A 22,090-nucleotide genomic window follows, 5' to 3' on the forward strand; every position below is an offset into this window, starting at 1 on the left:
CCCCCCCCCCCCCCCCCCCCATTTGCCACCCTATCCTGGGGCGCTGTCTCGACGGCCTACGTGTAAATCTGGCCGTTTGCAGCACTAGAATTTTTCGATTCGTTGATTTGTAAGTAGGTACAGTAATCGATTCTAATCAAAACTAATAGATTAATTAGCATATTTTAAAACGGTGATTTTTCACAATAACAACCTATGTCCTTGGATGCTTGCCAGGATTCCCAGGTGTAAAATCAACATTAACGCTGAGTTTGAGATCCAAAATTCATGTGTGCTAAACATTTTCGATAATAATACATAGGAAATTTCTACGATCCCCCTCCCCCAATTCCTGTTTTCCCATATAAATTAACATTTTCCGGCTCTATTGAGCATTTTTCCGAGGTTTCGTGCTAATTTTTATAAAGACCACGGTACTGACAAGTTTTTAAGGTTCGATAAATCGGTAATAAATAATCGATTAAACTGTTAATCAAAAATTTGAAAAATGGATGTATCAATCGAATTGAAAGTCATTCCATGAATCGATTAATTACTCGCTAATCGAAGAACTCTGTTTGGCACAGAATTTGACCCGGATAATGAGGCCGTGTTCGGATAACCAACACCGTATCCAGGTGATAGGGCGTTTAGTGCATTTACTCACGTCGTTGAACTGGTTGTGAACCGGCTGAATGCAAACGGCAAGAGAGGTAAAGTTGGAGCTCCTCTTGTTATGAGAGGTTGGAGAGAATGACATGTTGAGATTCCGAATGAGGAGATGATTGGTGATGGGCGCGTCGAGCTGGTGTATCACTGATACCGATGATAGTTCGAACGTCAGGTCAATCGGCAGCGAACATAAAACGAATGTGGCAGTGTACATCAGGTTCCAATTCTCTCGGATGGCCTGAAATAAACTAAGGAAAATTAACCGTTTTTCAATTGGGTCCAGTTCAAAACTAGACGCGTTCGTACTAAAAGGCACTGTGTGTTTAGTACTGCCTAGAGTCCCTTTATACTGAGAGTCAAGACAATTTGAATCCATTTCTGATTGGTTCCCGTATTTTAGGCCTCCACAGTGTCACAAACGGGAATAAAGATTACATTTTCACCAATTGCAAAGATTATAATCTGGAATGGACCAGGGAATTACGGGTTCGGCAAGGAACAAACGGAATGAGAGGAGGAACGGAGAAAGGCATTTGAGATGGGCCGGTCAAAGATTACGAAAAACGTTCAATTTCTGTAATCTTTATTCCCGTTTGTGACATCCATGAGCCGAATTGTCTTGACTCTCAGTATAAAGGGACTCTAGTACTGCCGTGCTAAGGAAAAACGCCGTATGAAAATCCGAGAGTTGCCCAATTTCGCCTCTTCAAATTTTAATTTTCGAGACAATTTAAATTTCTGATAATTTAGATCACATTGCGAAGAAGTTTTCTGAAAAATTGGGAGGAAAATTTTCACAAGTTTTCCTGAAAATCCGTAATTTACCAAAGGAAATTTGGCATCGGACGAAGGCTCATAGGACGTTCCTCCTTAACATGGCAGAGAAAGGGTTGCGCGCGACGGTGAGACTTCCAAACTAGAGTCCCTTTACTTACCATAAACTGGAGTACTTGGGAGAGTATTGCCGTCTCTGTGCCGCTCTCTGATTGGTTCATCAGTTTTAGGCTATCATGGAGCTCCACAAACAAAGCCGACCCAGAGGAACACGTATTATCGGCTGAGAGATGAATGATAATCACACTCAAAGGTGAATTCTGGCAAAAATATCCATCAAAGTTTGATCCGAACACAATTCAGAAGTTGCTAATACAAAAATTTCTCTCACATCATGGGTGGCGGTAGCCACCTCCGGACAATGTCTAAACTCGACAACACTGGAAAGCCTCCAAACAAAAAAAGGTGGCAGCCAACCATAGACACACGTAACTCCCTTATTCTGAAAATTGATTCGACTCTAAGTAGACTGCAGCCCAAACGACGGCACGGATTCCAACGATCTTGGTGTCTACTGACGCACCTAAATTGGGCCTACTAAGTTGGAAAGTTTCATCCAGATCCATTGAGTTTTCAAAAAGTTATAAGCACTTAAAGGCCCAAAATGACAAATATTTTTTGTAACATGGGCCGTTCAGTAGCGGGAAACCGACATGATCACCTTTCACAACAGATTTCTTGCTTACGCGGCCACAGATTCTAATGAAACCTACAAAGGATCATGCTTGAAGATATGAGGATTTCATTTCTACCACATTTAATAGGGTTTCAATGCTCGGATAATTCAGCATCGGCAAATAACTTTCAAAATTTTAGCCACAATGTTTTGAATTTTAGAAAAATCCGGTATAGTGGTTCAATGCCATTGGTCGATTCCGTTCAGTTCAGCCAGTCTCGGGAGTTACCAATACCCTAGTTACCAATACCAACTTCCAACTCTAACTACTTGAGAACAGATTTATGATTTAATGTAATATAATGTAATTCTTCAAAATTTAGCTGAGTCAAATAAAAAGGCTTCTGCAAGGGCTTTTCATATAAAAATGTCGCAATTGTTGCATCACTCATTGAAGGAGGAGACTATTCTTAAGAAAAATACTGGACTTTAGCCAGCCGATTGAGTATTTTTTTTTCTTGCTCTCTTAAAAGCATTTGTAGGACCTGAATCGAAAAATATTGGACTTTGTGCGATAAAATATTTCATATTGTTTTGGAGCACATAGAAGGCTCATAGATCAATCCATACCTACCGACTATTTTTTTTTTTACTTTAGATAAAAATGCAAATAGGTGAGGAGAGGCTCCTGCGAGGGCTAAACATACTTACACGTCATGACTGTTGCATCACTCCTAAATGAAGGGGCCTACATTTCCTTTTAGAAGTATAATGCCTACTTGAAGATACATGCAGCCCAGCAAGGGAATTTACTGAGTCTCTGAGAAAACTTTTCTGCAAATACACGAGTCATGATTATTGAATTAGTTACGTAGCTCTAAATTTTAAAGAAAAAATATTCGACTTTGTGCGATAAAATATTTCATATTGTTTTAGAGCACATATAAGGCTCAGATCAGTCCATACTTTTCTTTTTGATTTTATGAAGATTTGAATAAAAAATGCATAAGTTAAATAAAGAAAGAGGACGTTATGTGCTCCTTCAAGGACTTTCCATTCACGAATATGTAGCGTTTGTTGCAAAAAGCGAACCGCTTGGGCTCCTACAAGAGGTCCACATACACACATGCAGTGAATGTTGTATCGCTCGTTTATGAAGGGGCCCACATTCGATTTTCAGTAAAGTATAGGTAATTTTTAATTTTCTTTTAGGAGTAATAAGAAAATTTGGTTCAACAAGTTTAAGACTTTGGCCGGATTCTTTACCCCTTAGAATCTGAAAGTTTTTTGGGGTTTTTTGTAGTTTTTCCAAAATCACGTCCAGAACTTTGTAGAACTTTGTCGCCATCTTGTCTGTTTACACTTGGCCAAACTAAGAGCGGAGGGGCTGGGTTTTTTTTTTTACATTTGGCCAACTTTGGGGTTCCATGACAGCCGATTAATCAGAAAGCGGCACACTTTTTCTGAGGTAAAAGGATTAAGATGGCAATTTATATTCTCCCGTAGGTATACAGGTACTCAATTCCAAACGACGTATCTCAAATGCGGTATAATAAAATCTGCTCCGCTCGTATTTAATTTTTTTAAGACGAAAAAATCAACACCATTCCTGGAGTTTTCTCAAAATATTCTCCGCATCTTACTCTATAATCTCATTTGAGTTTCGCATAACGCGTAATGGTGCCTAACTCTATAGCGCTTGGCGTGTCCGCTCCCATTCCACTACATCAACATCCCTCCTTACTCTGCGCCTAATCAATCCGCTGCGCGCTGCTACCCTTTCTCATGCAGAGCTATTTCTCCACCCCCAATTTCCCTCCCTGATTTTTCCGCTTTTTGCCGACCATTACCAGTTCCATGTTCATGCCAGTTCATACGACACGGTCGACACGTTCTTGTGTGTGCTTCAGCCAAATTTCTTCCCCCTTCTTTGATTTCTACTTTTTTTCCACTTCCTCATTTCATTCCCGAGGTTTTTTCACTTGTGAGTCGTGACACAATCATTATTAAAGTTTCTTTCTCTCATGATGGTAATGTATCATTATTATTGACTCCCTCGATAATCCTGCGCATATTTTTGCTTCGCGAATCACTCTCTTCAAAAGTGTTTTCTTTGTTATCGTAAAGTAATCATTATTATTGACTAGAGGGCTCTGCCCACTGACCGCTAACCCGCGGAGCGCAGCGCGCCCCAAAGGCCGCTTCGCGGCCAGTGAGATCGTCGAAATCGCCCGTTGGTGGTTAATGAGCCAATAATTTTAATTTAATAGGTAACAAAAAGATGTTTCAAAGAAAAATTTCCAACAACAATATTCTTCATGACTTTCTCCTTACTCCGAATTTTGATTCCTTTCATGGAGGTCGACCTTGACAGGGCCGCATATAGCTGCTCATGACTAAACAAATGCCTCTGAAAGTAAAGACCCAGTCAATTAAAACTCTGACCTTTGAACTCCCCTTCATTACTCCTGCCCATCCAGCGTCTTACTCGCCCTTACTCACCTCGTCTCTCGAGTGTGTAAAAAATGATTTTATTAGAATAAAGAGGATTTCTTCAATTATTACTCTGAGGATATACTGGGTTATTCAAAAGTTACGCACCACTGGCCATAACTTTAGTTCTAATTCCGATATCGATTTGCGGTTTGTGGCGTCCTTCCTCATATCGAGGGGGAAACTTTTTGAGTTACTATTCAGTTCTTCACCCCCCCCCCAGGGGGAGGGGGGGCGGGGGGCAACTCAAAAATTTCAAATGGCAACCCCCATCATGTGATACATCGTTAGAAAGAGCATAAAAAAAGAAAATTTTTGGCGCAAACCGGAAGTCAATCTGACTCCCCTGTCAAAAGTTAGGGGGGGTCCCAAGGTTATTTAGGGGGTCCGTACCTTCATTTTTTAGAGTAGCTTCGGCGGCTCTTGGACATACCGTTTCTCTTTTCAAAGAGTCCTCGAATACTCCAAGTCTGATACCGAAGTCTTCATATTGCCCCCGGGCCACCACAGCCCCCCCCCCCCGTAGGGGGGGAATGGGCCTGTTACAATGAAACATTGCATTAAAATGCGAAAAGTCACGGAAGAGCTTCAAACTTAGCATCAAATCCGAGTGGAACTTCTTGCCAATGTTATAACGCAAACGCAGCCTGCGACTTTAAAGTGAGTTTTTAAAACTCTTAGCCCCCTGCCTCCCCTCATTTTTGGTTGCAGAGCGGGTAGAAACCGGGAAATTCACTACAAATAATGCCCGAAACTAATGTCCAACTTGAGGAGGACCCTTGAAACGTTGCGATCAGTCGGAGCATTGAATTACAAGGACTGCCACCCCCTTAAAGTACGGAAACATCCAAAACATCCCCGCTGCCCCCCTAATTTTTCGTTGCGGAGCGGGTAAAAACCGGGAAAATCGCCGGAAATGATGCCCCGGTTCTTACCAGCTCTGCAACGAAAAAAGAGGGGGGCAGCGGGGGTTTTATGGATGTTCCCGTCCTTAAAGTGGGCGGCAGTTCCTGTGTTGCAGTTCTCCAACTGAGCGCAACGTTTCAAGGGTTCTCGTCAAGTTCTACAGTGGTTTCGGGCATCATTTCTGGCGATTTTCCCGGTTTTTACCCGCTCCGCAACGAAAAATGAGGGGGGCAGCGGGGGTGTTTTGGATGTTTCCGTACTTTAAGGGGGTGGCAGTCCTTGTATTTCAAGGGTCCTCCTCAAGTTGGACATTAGTTTCGGGCATTATTTGTAGTGAATTTCCCGGTTTTTACCCGCTCTGCAACCAAAAATGAGGGGAGGCAGGGGGCTAAGAGTTTTGAAAACTCACTTTAAAGTCGCAGGCTGCGTTTGCGTTATAACATTGGCAAGAAGTTCCACTCGGATTTGATGCTAAGTTTGAAGCTCTTCCGTGACTTTTCGCATTTTAATGCAATGTTTCATTGTAACAGGCCCATCCCCCCCCCTACGGGGGGGGGCTGTGGTGGCCCGGGGGCAATATGAAGACTTCGGTATCAGACTTGGAGTATTCGAGGACTCTTTAAAAAGAGAAACGGTATGTCCAAGAGCCGCCGAAGCTACTCTAAAAAATGAAGGTACGGACCCCCTAAATAACCTTTGGACCCCCCTAACTTTTGACAGGGGAGTCAGATTGACTTCCGGTTTGCGCCAAAAACTTTCTTTTTTATGCTCTTTCTAACGATGTATCGCATGATGGGGGTTGCCATTTGAAATTTTTGAGTTGCCCCCCGCCCCCCCTCTCCCTGGGGGGGGGGGGTGAAGAACTGAAAAGTACCTCAAAAAGTTTCCCCCTCGATATGAGGAAGGACGCCACAAACCGCAGATCGATATCATAATTTATTAGAACCAAAGTTATGGCCAGTAGTGGTGCGTAACTTTTGAATAACCCTGTATTATTAATTTGCTATATTCCATCACCTTTTATGGTTTAGAAAATTGCTTTCGGTTATTTCGATAGAATATAGTGTCTAGATGAGCCCACTCCATTTAGATGTTTTAGATGAACCAACGAGCGGTGCGCGAAGCACCCTGGAGGTTGAGCCGCTTAGCTGTCACGGGGCGTAAAGTACATGGCGAAGTTGCTGCGACTGTATCTGAGTGTAGTGTATGTGGCCTATACACTGACTGAAGGGGTTCCCTTCATTGAAATTAATTATGAAATAAATTGAAAATTGAAATAAGTTGCACTTTTTTTGAATTGGAAACTGCGCACCTTCCTCTTCCAAAATGATTTTAATATTTATTGGTTGCACTGTGCTATACTTGGGTTAACATTATCTTCTGAAAAAAGAAGAAGAGGAAAGTCGTTAATAGAGATTTTGGAATGTAGCACGTGCTTTTCAAAATGAACTGTACGAATTGTCATTGTTACCTGAAAATCTCACCAAATATTCTTCATGGCGAGCAGAAGAAATCATAATAAATTTTCGAAACATTTTCTACTTAAACAAGAGCAAACTATCAAAAAATAAAACAGCGGTGGTGCAAATACTACGCAATTTTTTTCTTTTTATTTATTTATTTTTTTAGAATTTGACCATAAAAAAGACATACCTGAACACGGGCGGGAGAGATTCGCGATTCGTTGCCAGACGATGACCAGAATCGACACGAAACTCGGTCCGGAGCAATGGTTTTTGCTGCGGCGATCACTCTGAGTTTGTTAACTCGCACGTCCAAGTACGCTGAGTAAACGAAGAACTTGAATCTGCGTACAATAATCAAGTAATGGAGAATCTGCACTAACAAATTGTATAGCTTCATCTGGATGTGCTTAGGGACCGTTCAAGTTCTTACTACGTAACGCACTTATTCTAATTTTTTACCCCCCCCCCCCCCCCCACGCTTTCCCCTTGAATGACGTAACGCTGGTCTGACTCCCCCCTCCCCATGTTCAAGAAATTGATAAAACGCTGACAAAACAGCTTGGAAAACATTCGGTGCGTAAAAAAGTGTGACACGCGTAACGCGTGACGCGATACGGACATCCATCAAGTTTAAATAGTTGCATCAAGTCGCCGTCACCGCCGACCAACGCGTCCGTCGATCGAATCAACTACAGGTAGTATGAGCAGGGAGTAAAAAACGCCTTCAATTTTTTGAACGCAATACGGACATCCTTCGAGGTTGTATAGTTGTATCAAGGCGCCGTAGCGAACGCGTCCCATTGTTTATCGTTACAGACGAATATAAGTTGAGAGAGGAAAGTCATAATGCTTTCAATTTTATCCATACATGTTTTTGGGTAAAATGAGAGACGGCGTTCCTCCATTTGCGACGTTGCAGACTCCCTTAGAATTTTTTTTTTTCGAGAAGCTGGTCAACATGAATCTCAAATTCTCCATGATTTTTCGTATTCGATGGCAGAAGATTTGGTTTAAAATTGAAAGTCGTAAATATGGATTCTTTCTCATGGAAGAGATTCAATAAGTCATAATGCTTTCAATTTTATACATACATATTTTTGGGCAAAATGAGAGACGACGTTTCTCCTTTGCGACGTTGCAGACTTCCTTAAAAATTATATTTTTTTTTTCGAGAAGCTGGTCAACATGAAACTTAAATTCTCCATGATTTTTCGTATTCGATGCAGAAGATTTGGTTCAAAATTTAAAGTCGTAAATTTGGATTGTTTCTAATGGAAGAGATGAAATAAGAACGGAAATTTTGAAACACCGCAATGGAGATACATGGTTTCGCACTTCAGTCCGTGCGATACGGACATCCATTAAGTTTAAATAGTTGCATCAAGTCCCCGTCACCGCCGACCAACGCGTCTGTCGATCGAATCAACTACAGGTAGTATGAGCAGGGAGTCAAAACGCCTTCAATTTTTTGAACGCAATACGGACATCCGTCGAGGTTGTATAGTTGTATCAAGGCGCCGTAGCGAACGCGTCCAATTGTTTATCGTTTCAGACGAATATAATTTGAGTGAGGAAAGTCATAATGCTTTCAATTTTATACATACATATGTTTGGGCAAAATGAGAGACGACCTTTGTCCATTTGCGACGTTGCATACTTCCTCAGAAATTTTATTTTTTTTTTGAGAAGCTGGTCGACATTTAACTTAAATTCTCCATGATTTTTCGTATTCGATGGCAGAAGATTTGGTTCAAAATTGAAAGTCGTAAATTTGTATTGTTTCTCATGGAATAGATGAAATAAGAACGGAAATTTTGAAACACCGCAATGGAGATACGTGGTTTCGCACTTCAGTCTGTGCGATACGCCGCGTGACGCGTTGCGTGAGCTGGGTCACGCGCCCAAAAAATGCATGCTGAAAGTGCAAGATTTTCAATTTTTGCTCGTTTTCTTGAAAGTGCCCCCCCCCCCCCCCCCGGCTACGCTTTGTCACGCAACACTGCGCTTGACCCCCCCTCCTCCCACATAACAATAACAACATTACACATTTTTGCAAATTTTTGTATGACAATATTTTTCTCGCTTTGTAAGGTACAGCCAAAGTACTAGGTTTTTAGATATTTCAATGTTTTACTGGTTTTATCCAACTGAGTAAGGCCGAGTTTTCAGCCGAAACGCTTTGGCGGTATTATTTTGAAAATTAGCCTTGTTACTCGCTGTTTTAACTGTTATTATTGTATATCTTGTCACTGGCTGCGGAGCATCAAAGATATCTCCCTTGTAACGCACCGTAACGCTCGCTCAACCCCCCTTCCCTCTAAGTGCGTTACGTAATACTTGAGCCGTCTTAATGACCTCAACTCCAGGTATTTTTCGTATTTTTATCTGATAAGGAAAATTCTAGAAAAATAGATTTACAAGTGAGAAAATCTACCGCATTGCAACGTAATCAGGCGGCATTTCCGATTTAGGTGTATATTTTAGCATATTACGTCATTTATCCACATTGAGAGGAGTGGTTTCATGTTTCATTTACCTCGGCATTTTACCACCTCTCGATGGATAAAAAGGCTTCGTAAACTTACGCTGTAGCGGCTACAGGTTGCCAGTCACCATCAATCGCAGTAAGATTTTTGACAGAAGGGAGGGACTGGTCCTCATGTCTGCCATCCCTACTTGGGAGCATATTGTTCCGCTGTATACAAACATTAAAAGTAAAAAAAAAATTAGATCAACAAATAAATACATACAAAAATGCACTCATACTTTTTCAACTCGTAATTTGGGAGACTTTGCCCCCCCCCCCTCCCCCCTCAATCCCCTCGTGATGCTGGATCAGTTAATTTTTTAACGTGTGAGATTACTTACCTGTGATTTAAGCATTGTGTAAGAAGGGAGGTTTGAGGGATATTCATATTCTCAAGCTAAAGAGGTACTCACAAGAGGATCCGCACGAAAAATGTTCAACATTAATAGTCTCTTAGACTCGTAGATAGCATTCTAAATAAAATCAGTGATTTTCGTTACCTTCGTTGACTAGAAATAAAATAAAAAATTGAAGAAAAAAATTTCACAAGTTCTCTCGTTTTCTTCAGTCAGCAGTTATCCTTCCTGCATTTTTATATTTCAATGTCCGCATTTGATCAACTTTAAAAAAAAATTTTAATTTCCATGCTTCTAAAATTGTATTCAACGTGCTTCCTAACAACAATTGATCCAACTAGTTCATTAGAATAAATCTCTTCAAGGCAAAAAATTAAAATAAAGTAAGAATTATCGACTCAAGGAACTTAAAATAAGTCGTAATTTACGCAAGGGAGCACTTTTCAGATTGCGATTTCGATAGTTTTACAGATTAAATATAACCTATAAATTTTGAATGGGACGTTAAAAAAGACGCATGGTGCGAGAGAAAAGATGAGTATGGCACGACATCAAAAACGATGTTTACGGATAGGTTCACGAATAAGTCGTTTATCAAAGCTTACGGAACGATAAAATCATAGTGTTTTTCGAAAAGGTAAGTTCTATTCGCGCACCTCGAATCCTCGATATATCTAATGCCTTTGCAGCAAAACTGAAGGCGAACACCAGATGGACAATACCTAACAAAAGAAACTATCCTCCACGCAATCCCTATGCACCAGGGCCGGATTTAGGGGGTGGTCACATGAACCGCGGTCCGTGACGGCAAATTAGGCAGGGTGGCAAATTTTGCAATTTTTTTAAATGTAGGCATAAAAAAATCGGACCCAGAAAAAAAAATTCAAACAAGGATAAAGGCGACAAAATCTCTTATTTTCTGAGAGTATAGTAATTTCTAATTTTGTTGTCTTTCGGTGATACAAAAGACAGCACCTTTAGTTAGTCGAGTGAAGAGAGAACTAAACACGCAATTTGGCCTGGAGCGGCGCGGCGCACAGTGTGTCAAACCGCCAATCTAGCTGCTCAAAACCCCCCAAACATCAAGTCAACGAATGGTATTATTTATGGTCAGAGTGGGTCCACAGGTACCCACTGGTTACGTATCTATCATGGTTATCACCAAAACAAATATTTTGGTCGTTAAAATGATAAGGATTGTGGGCGGTAAACGTCCCGCCTCAATCTCGCCATCAGGAGTGGTGCCAGTGTATTGCTGTTTTTTAGAGTACTCCGCGGTGTAGAAGTGTTGGAGTTGGATGAAACGAGATGTCAAAGGCCAGAGGAAGTACGCATGACAGTTAATTTGACAAAAAAAATTATTTAAGTATTATAATTGCTCATTGAAAACAGTGCACGAGACCGTTTACTTTTCCTGACTTTAGTAGAGCCGGAAAAGCGCGGAACTACACGGAACACCATGAAACTTATATGAGAGTGTTCAGAAAACTATCTAGATTTGAAATATCTTTAGTTTTACTGCGACCTTCCGCGACCTTGAGAGTGAGAGCACATTTTCTTCGGCGATTTCTAGTTTAAAAGCGTGCATGTGGCGTTATGCGATCTCCCCCTACAGGCTGTCACAGGTGAATTGAGACGGAGGCAGCATTTCACCACGCGCGCTCGGTCCCCTGATTTGAGTGAGCCTTATCATGAGGCTTTGCACCGCGGCACATAAGATCGTATGGTGGCTCAGTTGATTGCTTCTTTCGTTCTCACCTGCATGATTGGGGTTCAAATCTCAAGGAGACCAATTTTTTAAAATTGTATTTTCTTTCATTACGATTTTCCCATTATCTATACCGTCATGGAGGGGAGAGGGGGGTCCTCATAAATACAAAGTTGCATCGTATTTTTAACAAGTTTCTTGTATAATTTGAAACAGACTTTCTTATTTATTTCTAATGAGGAAAGGTTTCGGACATGGTTTGTGAAACGTAGGAAAATGAAAAGGAGGGGGGGGGGGGCTCGCCGAAATTTTCCTTTACAGGCAAACATTTTGAAAATATTATCTTTGACTTGTCATTTAGAGTTGCCGAAACGTATCATTTTAATAATATGGAATTCATATTTCTTTGGATGGCCAAATGAGAAATTCGCCATTTTGAAGTGGAATGCATAAGCCCAAGACATCCTCCAGGACTAATTTTGGATCGGAAAACACAATTTGACTAATTTTTGGGGTTCATCAGGTCACATAAGGTGCCTAAAATTTAGTTGAAATTTTACGATTTTTACATGAGTCGAATAGGATTTTTAGATGGCCGCCATTTTGAAAATTTTGATGACTAAGTTTTGAAATTTTAGGTGAACCTTCTTCAAGCTTACACTAATGCCTGTGCGAAATCTGGTGGTTATCCGACCAAATTTAGAGACGTGAAGAGGTTTTGAGCAGCTAGATTGGGGTTTTGACACACTGTGCGGCGCCGAGAGCAGTGATGACGAGGACTTGAGATGAAAAGGAGAAGCCATCGGCGCGGCATGCCGCTGAGATGGAAAATTTCATGAAAAATAAGATTTTGAAATTTCACTTGAAATTTCAATGAAACCGTGAAAAATTAAAATCTAAGCTTGATTTTCAGTAATTTTTTGATTCTAGTAATTTTTTCTGCCCAACTGCTTGCCACAACAAGACGAATATGCATAGGGAGTATTAGGTAGTCGTATCTCGTGCCCTCTTACCGTCACGCAACAAAATGGCGGCTAAAATCGAAATGATTCAACCGTCGTTGTTTGTTTTGTCTGCATTCGTGCCATAGATTTTTGGTACTGTCGATTTTTGCCGGTCAACTAAGACAAAATGATCATAAAATTCCTACCTTTACTTTTCGTTGTTCGTATTCTTTTGGCTCTAAACTTCATGTATTCACTGCGAAGAAAATGATTTTCAGTAAAAAAAAAAAAAAAAAAAAAAAAAAAAAAAAAAAAAAACGGTAGAAAGAACCAAAAAAATAAAAAACAGCAGAAATATGTACTCCAACGTTACATACAATGCACTGAGTACTGGGCTCTTCATCTATAATTCTTGAAATTTACCATTTAAATGCAATTAAAGTTTAGAGCAATAGAAAAGAAAGGTACTTAGGTACATACTATCTATTCTGATCTTAGAGAAGAATTTTACCTACTGAAAAGAATAGCACAATCATGACTTTTTTTTGAGGGACACAATTGTTTTACGATGCCATATTATTTATAGGAGAGTAACAAGACTAGCTAATTGGAAAGAAAGAAAAAACAGGCGTGAGGAACAATAAGAAAATGTATTATTATTAAATTTAGGAACATGAGTGAAGAAAAGGAATGAAGGGGCCAATAAATCAATTTTTCAAAAAAATTGAAATTTATGAGGCCTTTTGAAATTTCACTGAAATTTCACTGAAATTTCACGTGAAATTTCAAGGGCGAACTCAGGCCGCATGCGGCAGTCGGCATGTATATTAGCGGCTACAAGATAACTTGAATAATTCGCGCAATGCGTTCTAAGACAGTGCGGTCAGCAGCGGCCGACGTTAAACGCATAGCGCCTACAAGACTGCAAGAATACTTCACGCATTGCGTTAACCACTGTGCGTTCAGCAGCGGTCGGCGTGAAACGCATAGCGCCTACAAGATTGTAGGAATAATTCACGCATTGCGCCAAACACAGTGCAGTCAGCGCGGCGCGGGCTACGGCGGAGGTTAAAATTATCAAACCACATTCATGTTTGTTCTTTCATAACTTTTTCGTTTATTTCCTATAAATGGAAGGCCTTGTCCACAGAGAGATAGATTTACGGAACTTAACTTTCGCGCAAGTTCCGTGAACTTTTGCTAAAAGTGTTGACAGGGCCTTTCCAAAAAATGTGTCCAACACGAGTAAACGCGTCTTATGCACCCCCCCCCCCCCCCCCCTCGGCATGTTCGCTTGATGGTTTTCATTGTTGTTTCAAAACAAATTAAAAAGGTGGCGGCAAAATACATGCATGCGGCCCATGGGCGGCAAGTAGGTAAATCCGGCCGTGCTATGCTTTTAGTTCCTTTTAGCATACATACGTCTAATTGTTGAAAAACATCATTTTTCAGTTTAATCAAAGTATGGAGTTATGTAAATGTGTGCTTTTCGCGTTGATACTCGCGCTCCCTTATATGAATTTTGCCTGTACGGTAGATTCAGGTGGAGTCCCTTTATACTGAGAGTCAAGACAATTTGAATCCATTTCTGATTGGTTCCCGTATTTTAGGCCTCCACAGTGTCACAAACGGGAATAAAGATTACATTTTCACCAATTGCAAAGATTATAATCTGGAATGGACCAGGGAATTACGGGTTCGGCAAGGAACAAACGGAATGAGAGGAGGAACGGAGAAAGGCATTTGAGAATGGGCCGAGATTTCGAAAAACGTTCAATTTCGACTGTAATCTTTATTCCCGTTTGTGACATCCATGAGCCGAATTGTCTTGACTAAAATATAAATCGTACTCTCGTATAATCGGTACTCTATAGAGTACCTGTATAGGGAGAGTAGCGACAGATCGGTTCATGGAGGGCTTAGGGCCCAAAAGTGCAGCCACCCTTCTGAGCAACTTCTAACACACAAAATTTCACTGCCAGCCTACAGATTTCAATTCTAACCAAGATGGCTAAGAATGTACATAAATGAGCGTTCTTTCGCAAAAGTAAGTAAATTTATGCAAAAAGTAAGCCAAATACATGCTTTCTAAACGACGGTTCGTAACAATTGTATTTGTAAATCGCTCTGGACATTCGAAATTCATAGGTTGGCTGCCCTTTTGGGCCCTAACTTTATTCGCGGAGGCATCGGTGAAGGCCTGATGGACTTTCGGAGTTTCAGATCTGTCGCTACTCTCCCTATACAGGTACTCTAAGTATAAAGGGACTCTAGATTCAGGGTGAACTTCAGATGGTGGTTTTCTGCCAATAAGTTTACGCAATTACGCATGCTCTTTCGGTTCAATTCAAGTTATGAAGGGTGCAAATGTGTATTTTTCGAACAGGTCGCAACTTGCCCTTCCATTTATGTGTGTCGCCTCTGTGGCAAAATTAAAGAAGAACCTCAAGTGGACGACATCTGGCAACAGGAGTTCACGTATCGTGTATTAGTTCTAGCCTAGCCAAGTCTATTGAGTGAGATATAACAGAGAGTATTCAAACAGATAACTGTTCGCACTCTCAGGTAGATTGCTTCGCTGAGCACTGAAATTAAAAGCGTAAATTCAGTCGCCGATATCTACAGATAGAATTATTGCACATCGTTAGTTGTTTCCGTCAAAGCATGCCTGTAGTTGCGGGACGATAATAATGTTGGTATATTTATCGAGAGCTTGCTATCAGTGCTCACCCGGCGAATTCAAGGTGATTCGTCCAGAATTGGAGGGTTTGGAGGACATGCCACATAAGTGTAGTTATGTTGAAAAAATTAAGGTATTAATAATTCAAGTAAAACTAGGTAGTCCTGATGCATATTCTGTGAAAAATTTGCTCCCAAATTTCAATATTTAAGCATCAAAAAGTCAGTTTGAACTTCCTTTCCACCATAAGGATCCATTTAATTTCAGAACTTTAAACACGTTTCTCAAAATAGAAAAAACTGCACTTGTGCCTTGTCCTCCAAGCCTCTCAATTATGGCAAGGTTTGATCAAGTTAGAAAGATTAAGATTAAGAAACGCTGGGCAGATTTTGCCTTTTGGGGGGAAAATGACGATATCGTCACCTTCCAGGCAAAGTATCACAAGCGCCATGCGACGTTTAAAAATTTCCGCCGCCATTTTATTTCTTTACTGAGAAATTGTTGGTTGAATCTGTTTGGAAATTTCACTAAATTTTATCGGCAGCACAAAGAAAATTCAGTGAAATTTTCGGACAGCTTCGTTGTACAATTTCTCTGTAAAAAAATATAATGGCGGCGGAAATTTTTAAACGTCGCATGGCGCTTGTGATACTTTGCCTGGAAGGTGACGATATACCGCCCTGCTCGTGAACCGAAAGATTCATATTCTCAGCACAAAAAATGGCAAAATTCAAAATAATGAAGGCATAAATCTATTTGGGAAAAAAACCTCTCGCATCCGCAATTTGAGTACAAGCCTTAAGACTTCTTTTTAAATTGTTGAATCTAGTTATTTTAAAAATTATTAGTTTTGCTTATTTTAAAATTTTAATCCAATAATAAAAATACCGATCAGTAAAACGACTTCAGCGCGTGTACTAAAGAATCATGCCTTTAGTTTTCTAAATTTTGCAATCGTTTAGGCTGAGAAAACCTAATTGTTTAGGCTCATCCTCAGAGGATATATTTGTCTTTTCTCCCCTAACAAAACAAAATCTGCCGAGATTTTTTATGTAATCGATGCGGCAGTTCGACCGCGCCAGAATCTAAGACGAATCACTTTGTTATACTCTCAATCACATTTTTCCTCTCACCTTTACCTCATCTCTTTCCTAATTGTTGTATTCGTATCCTTTTACTTGCGCGTCCGTCACGGCCAGCCAAAGGGTTGCGCCCCCTGGACCCCCGATCACTCGCTACGCGAGTGACATTCGGCTCGCTCCGCGAGTGACATTCGGCTCGCTCCGCGAGCCATTTTTATCAGTGATTGGACATTATTGATCATTAAGATGTATACATTTTGGAGACTCCGGAGGCAAAAATGATTTCTTGCTGGAGCGTGCCATCATTTGCACATGAATAGATGTGTGGAGATGAAGCGATGATGGGGATCGATCATTTCTTCAAAAACGCATTTGATTGGGACGTCATCCCATCGGGTGGCGGAAAAAGACAATCCATGGATCTCCTTCCGCGATTTGACTTGCTGAAGTAGCAAAAGTTCATCTTTACCTCTTAAGAAGATTATCGGTGGCGTGGGGATCTAAAAACTGCTCAACGATAGTATAGTTCGGGTTCCGAATCGCAATGAGCCCACTCGTGTTTTTTTCTTATACTTTCATCGCATATAAATTTCACTGATGTTTTTGTTTTATTCTCTCTGATTGCATATTAGTAATCATATCCTCATTTCAATTCCTTTCTCTTTCCTTTTTCCCTTTCTGTAGCATCTGTGTCCATTTACAATTATAATTTTAAAATAGCTTTCCCCTAGTATACAATTGATGCTTCAAACGGAATCAATTGTTTTAATGACATTTCCGGCTAAATCATGGGTTTTCCCAGGAAGACAGCCTCTCGTCCCTCCCGGACTCTATTGTTGCCAGATAAGTTGCTTTTTTAGCCCTTTTCCCAATTCAAATCCATGTAAAATATTCACATTTATCGCACAATCTGGCAACCTCTCGAGTGAAATAGAAAAAGGTAGAATCGCTGAAAGTCTGAATCCTTCGAAGTTTATATTAATGATTATATTATATTAATGATGATGATGATTCACTAACCTCTCTATAACTTTATCTCTGACTTACATAACTACTAGCCGTGATTAGCTCGCTATGCGAGCTCTCACGCCTAGTCGGGAGTGCCCCTGGACCCCCGGTTCCACGCTTCGCGATAAACTTGCGACTCGCTCTGTGAGCCCCTCATAGCTTTTAACTTTAAAAATAATAATAATGAGAAGACAACATCTTCGCCACTTTGGCTAGGGCTGCCAGCTTGGATTTTGGACTTTTGAAAATCTGACCAAAAATTCGAGTTTCTCGTCGAAAAATACCGCCTAGATACAGTTTTACAAGAATCGATCGAACAGGATCCGAGGCAGCATTTGAGGCCACAGCCGCCATCTTGGATTTCGGAATTTCGAAAATCTGACCAAAAATTCGAGTTTCCCATCGAAAAATATCACTAGACACCAGCTTTTCAATGAAATTCGTCGGAAAATACCCCATAATACCTGAACTTTCGTCTATAATGCATGTGACGTTACGCGACAGGATTGAACCTGTTCAGCGCGGTGCGCGTGAACAACCTCGTATCCCCAATGCATTAGTATAGTATAGGGACAAACAACTTTTCTTTTTTATAGGCCTAAGCGGCATTTTTTCTAAATTTGTTTAATATGTGTTTCACGCTGACCGCACTGTGCTTGACGCAATGCGTGAAGTATTCATGCATTGTTGTAGGCGCCATGCGTTTCACGCTTACCGCAGTGACCGCACTCTGTGTTTGATGCAATGCGTGAGAAGTATTCATGCAGTCTTGTAGGCTGTTGCGGTCGGCATGTAACACATCTATCTATAAGCTCCAAGACCTCCTAATTTTGCGAAACTGGTGACGCTTAGTTCCAGCGTTCTACCGGGCCGATTTTCATGATTTTTGCGGCTATCGACGGGCAATTGTCTCTAGATAAGCCAACTCTTTTCAGATTTTCAAAATATGGCCCAGGTTTTTTTATATTACGTGGTAAAGTTGCGAATTCTCCCATATAAACAATGTAAATTTATGTGTTTTGTCATAGTTCGTTTGAGCATTCTACTGGGCCGATTTCCATGATTTTTGCGTAAATCGACAGGTAATAGGCTCTAGATGAGCCCGCTCTAATCAGATTTTGGAAAAAGGACCCAGGTTTTTTTAAAATCACGTTATAAAAGTGAGTGAATTTACAGAGTGCTCCGGGACTGCTACCGCTATGCGCGGGAGGATGCGCAGTGGTCGAGGAGGTTGCGCAGTAGGTGTGTAGCCTGCGCATCAGCTCTACACTTATCTACACAAGATTTCCGCCAATTACCCTAAGATGAGCGGTGGCCGAGTCGTCTACGACGTCGGATGTATCCACATTGATCAAGGTGTGGGTTCGATCCCCGACTCCAGAGATACTGAGTAATCACCTGATTTAAACTACTCGTTGTTTTACTGTAATATTTCATTAAGCAGTCATTCTAAAACGCGTCCTTTTGACTTCAAAAATTTTTTTTTTCTTTATTCATCAAAACCAAAAATTATTTCATTCTATTAAGTATTCCTCATATCGAATTTTTTTAGGGGAAAAATAAAACTAATACTAATAGGAGGGTAAAAACAGGGCCGCGAAGCGGCCCATTGATGGCGCGGAGCGCCTTCGGGGGGTTGGGCCGCGTAGCGGCCAGGGGGCGTCGCCCCCTAGTATTTACATGCCGACCGCCGCGCCCAGGGCTTCTCCTTTTCATCTTATGCCGCAATCACACGCTGAATTTAGCTGCTGAATGTGCAAAGTCAACAGTCATCGCCCAACGGCTGAAATTTCGCAAATTCCAGTTATTTTCATCCAGATGTGTATCAAAATATCTATACTCGAATAGTTCAGACATATCCAACATTGGTCCGATGGTTGCTGAGAATCGTTGCTGAATTAAGCGCGTCACGCGCAAAATTCAGGCATCGGGCCGATGACTTTCACATTCAAGCCACATTCAGCTTCCACATTCAGCGTGTGATTGCGGCATCAAGTCCTCGTCATCATTTCTCTCTAAGTCGCACCGTTCCAGGCCAAACTCCGTGTTTGGTTACTCTATTAACTCGACTAATTAAAGGTGCTGTCCTGTATCACTAATAGACGACAAAATTAGAATTCACTATTCTCTGAGAAGATAAGAGAGTTTGTCGCTTTTCTCGTTTGTAATTTTTTTTTAAATCCGATTTTTTTTATACCTACATTAAAAAAAATTGCAAAATTTCCCGCCCCCTAGATTTGCCGCTATGGGCCGCGGCCCATGTGGCCATTCCCTAAATCCGGCCCTGGATCATAACTGATTAGTAGTTTTTTTATGATACGATCATGAGAAGGATGTTTTTAAGGTGAATAGTAGCGAACGGCGATCTGTGCATAGGCCTTTTGAATTCGTCGTCTGCGCTAGCAAACCGAAAGTAAACAAATGCGAACTTCTGTGACGACACCTCCACGAGAGGCAATCAGAGACAAGCTGAATCAATTAATTTTGAGTGATTCTGGGAGACTTACCTGGAGGGGTATTGGTGAATCTCGGGAAACGGGAACTGGAGTACTTTGATGGAAATTTAAAAGGGGATCCAAGCGGTTTTCCCTCATGAAGGTTTTCGAGACCAATAGGACGGCAGCGGAAAACAATATGAAAAAAAGGATCGCGAGCAAAAACTTGAGATCTGTGCCTTTGCGGAGGGCTTTCTTCACTGCTCGCTTCACTCCCACAAATTCCTACAAGCAAAGGAGTACAATTGACTATATGTAGTTTTATAAAAATCGCTAAATGATGAACTGATAAAGAAGTTATAATGCAAAGGTAGCGACCATATGTGGAGACTTACACGGTTCCCGCACTCTCTTGCTGCTCAAGTAAAACATCTCAAAGGAAATATTAAAATAAAATTGCAATTGAATGTAATAAAATTGCAATTGAATGCAATACAATTGCAGTTTTTTTTTCCTACCATGAAAAAGCAATATTTGAGGAGTTTGGAGGACTTATGTGCAAATTTTGCTATTTCGAGAAATACGTATTTGAAGTTTCAAAATTACATGGATCCTCACGGCGGAAAAAAAGTTCAAACTGACTTTGTTATACTTAAAAATTTGAATTTGGGAGCGAATTTTTCACAAAACATGCATTAAGACTAGTTTCACATGAAATCATTAATACCTACCTCAAGTTTTTCAAGAACTGCACTTATGCACCGTGTCCTCCAAGCCTCTCAGTTTGCACATTATCTGGTAGACAAATGCCGATTTTAAACGATCAATACATATAAAGTGTGTCCCATATGTGAGGAAGGTATAGGTAACTTGCGAAGCAAAACAATTTCAACTTATTTCAATATCATTGCAGATGCAGCCCCTTCAATGAGTGAATAAGCAACATTCACAACAATCCGCTATAACAGCAATACTTTTACAGCTTGCTACCTGAATTACAATCTTGTATGATCGATTATTCTCTTCTTTCGCGAGTTTTGTTTTGTCATTGTCTCTGCTTGGTTCAAAGGCCACAAGAAAAACGGCACTGAAAAGTGCACTAATGTCGGCAAAATCTGAAATTTTCGCAACTTCAGAGTATCACACAATTTCGAGTTATCGATCAAATTTTTAAGATGAATCCCATAACTATATATATAAGGGTGTGTGTGAGGGTGACTGTGAGGGTGAGAACGAGTGTGTGTGTGTGCGCCAGGTGTCCCTTTGACGAGCCGCGGGTTGCCGCATCTGATCAATGAGTGGGAGAGAGATAGACGATAATTGGGGCGGCGTTTCAAAGCCGAGTGTGCTCCTTTGACGTGCCGCATCTGAGCAATGAGTGCGAGAGAGAGAAAGGACAAAACAGCGTATGGACCAATCCAGATTGAGCCTTAGTCCCCGTTTACGGCCGTTCTTTCCAGGGCTCATGGTCGGAAAGCACTCCGGTGCTTTTTCGGGGCAACCGGATTCGGGATCGCCACTACCAGCGCGGACCAAATTACGAGGCCCAGCCTGTATTTTTGCGAGTGTGTGTGTCCGTGTGTAAAAATTCAATAATCAAAATTCCCTAATTCATAACAACCATCCTTTAAGCTCAGATGATCCAATAGTAGTCACCAAAATTTTAAAACTCTTTAAGCAATTAAATTTAAAAATTTAAGGTTTCCTGGTCCTCGACGTAAATAACCTGGTTGCTGATCGTCGTAATTTAAGTACATAACTAAACCAAACTAGGTATTTTGTTAAAAAAACAATGCTATATAAATTTTAGTTGAAGTGATTACTTACTTCAGAGACAAGACTTTTCAAAATAGGTACATCAATCAAGGCACTTACATTTCTGAGCTTTTGTATTGTTTCCACACGAGATAGAAGAAAAAATACGTAGGTATTTAAAAAAATCAAAAACTTTCATTACCCTCCGAATAAAATTTCTCCTTGCCCGCCCGGCAACTGCTTCAAATAACATTTTAAAATCGTTGCGAAAACGTTGATGGAACGTTAATTTTGGACGTAACGCCGCGGCAAATTTTTCGCAACCACTTGTTGCCAGGCGGGTAGAAGTTCCACTCTGATGTACACTTGTTCACACCTTGATGGCAATATCACCAAGATAGATTAGACTCGAGTTTTTTTTTCGGGGAAATGGGCGCGCTCTTGACTGCATCGAAGCGTCATGACTCGCTTACAAACAGTCTTAGTGCATGTGTGCTATCAGATAACCGTGTGCTGTTCAAATGGATTCTACATATTATCAATGAATATCGACGGCCCAAGTGCAACACCGTCTGCCTCCATCGCAGCGTTTCAAAATTTCCACTCCTAATTCATTTGAAAGCTACAGT

The 22,090-nt window shown here is 40.8% G+C and overlaps 1 protein-coding gene across 5 annotated transcripts; it reads right to left on the minus strand.

The window, feature by feature from the left end:
* Positions 1 to 13: 13 nt before the first annotated feature.
* On the minus strand, positions 14 to 21,864 carry LOC109038447 (uncharacterized). 5 transcript variants are annotated; one of them, XM_072301047.1, is made up of 5 exons: positions 21,664 to 21,864; positions 19,779 to 19,991; positions 9,552 to 9,661; positions 7,154 to 7,307; positions 14 to 889 (listed from the first exon to the last, which is right to left on the minus strand). In XM_072301047.1, the coding sequence occupies exons 1-5, from the start codon at positions 21,712 to 21,714 to the stop codon at positions 533 to 535; spliced, it is 885 nt and encodes a 294-aa protein (XP_072157148.1). In that variant the 5' UTR covers positions 21,715 to 21,864; the 3' UTR covers positions 14 to 532. The 5 variants fall into 5 exon arrangements, with proteins under 5 accessions (XP_072157148.1, XP_072157151.1, XP_072157150.1 ...); XM_072301050.1 differs by having other exon boundaries at positions 688 to 899; positions 21,664 to 21,858; XM_072301049.1 differs by lacking the exon at positions 14 to 889 and adding an exon at positions 914 to 2,935 and having other exon boundaries at positions 21,664 to 21,861.
* Positions 21,865 to 22,090: the final 226 nt, after the last annotated feature.

The sequence above is a fragment of the Bemisia tabaci genome, chromosome 5 (assembly GCF_918797505.1).
Source record: "Bemisia tabaci chromosome 5, PGI_BMITA_v3".
NCBI lineage: Eukaryota > Metazoa > Arthropoda > Insecta > Hemiptera > Aleyrodidae > Bemisia > Bemisia tabaci.

Coding starts and splice junctions, on each gene's coding strand:
- LOC109038447 (XM_072301047.1), bottom strand. CDS start 21,714: ATGTTATTTGAAGCAGTTGCCGGGCGGGCAAGGAGAAATTTTATTCGG. Junction 19,992..21,663: donor GGAGAAATTTTATTCGGAGG/GTAATGAAAGTT, acceptor CTTTGCTTGTAG/GAATTTGTGGGAGTGAAGCG. Junction 890..7,153: donor TCTCTCCCGCCCGTGTTCAG/GTATGTCTTTTT, acceptor AGTTTATTTCAG/GCCATCCGAGAGAATTGGAA.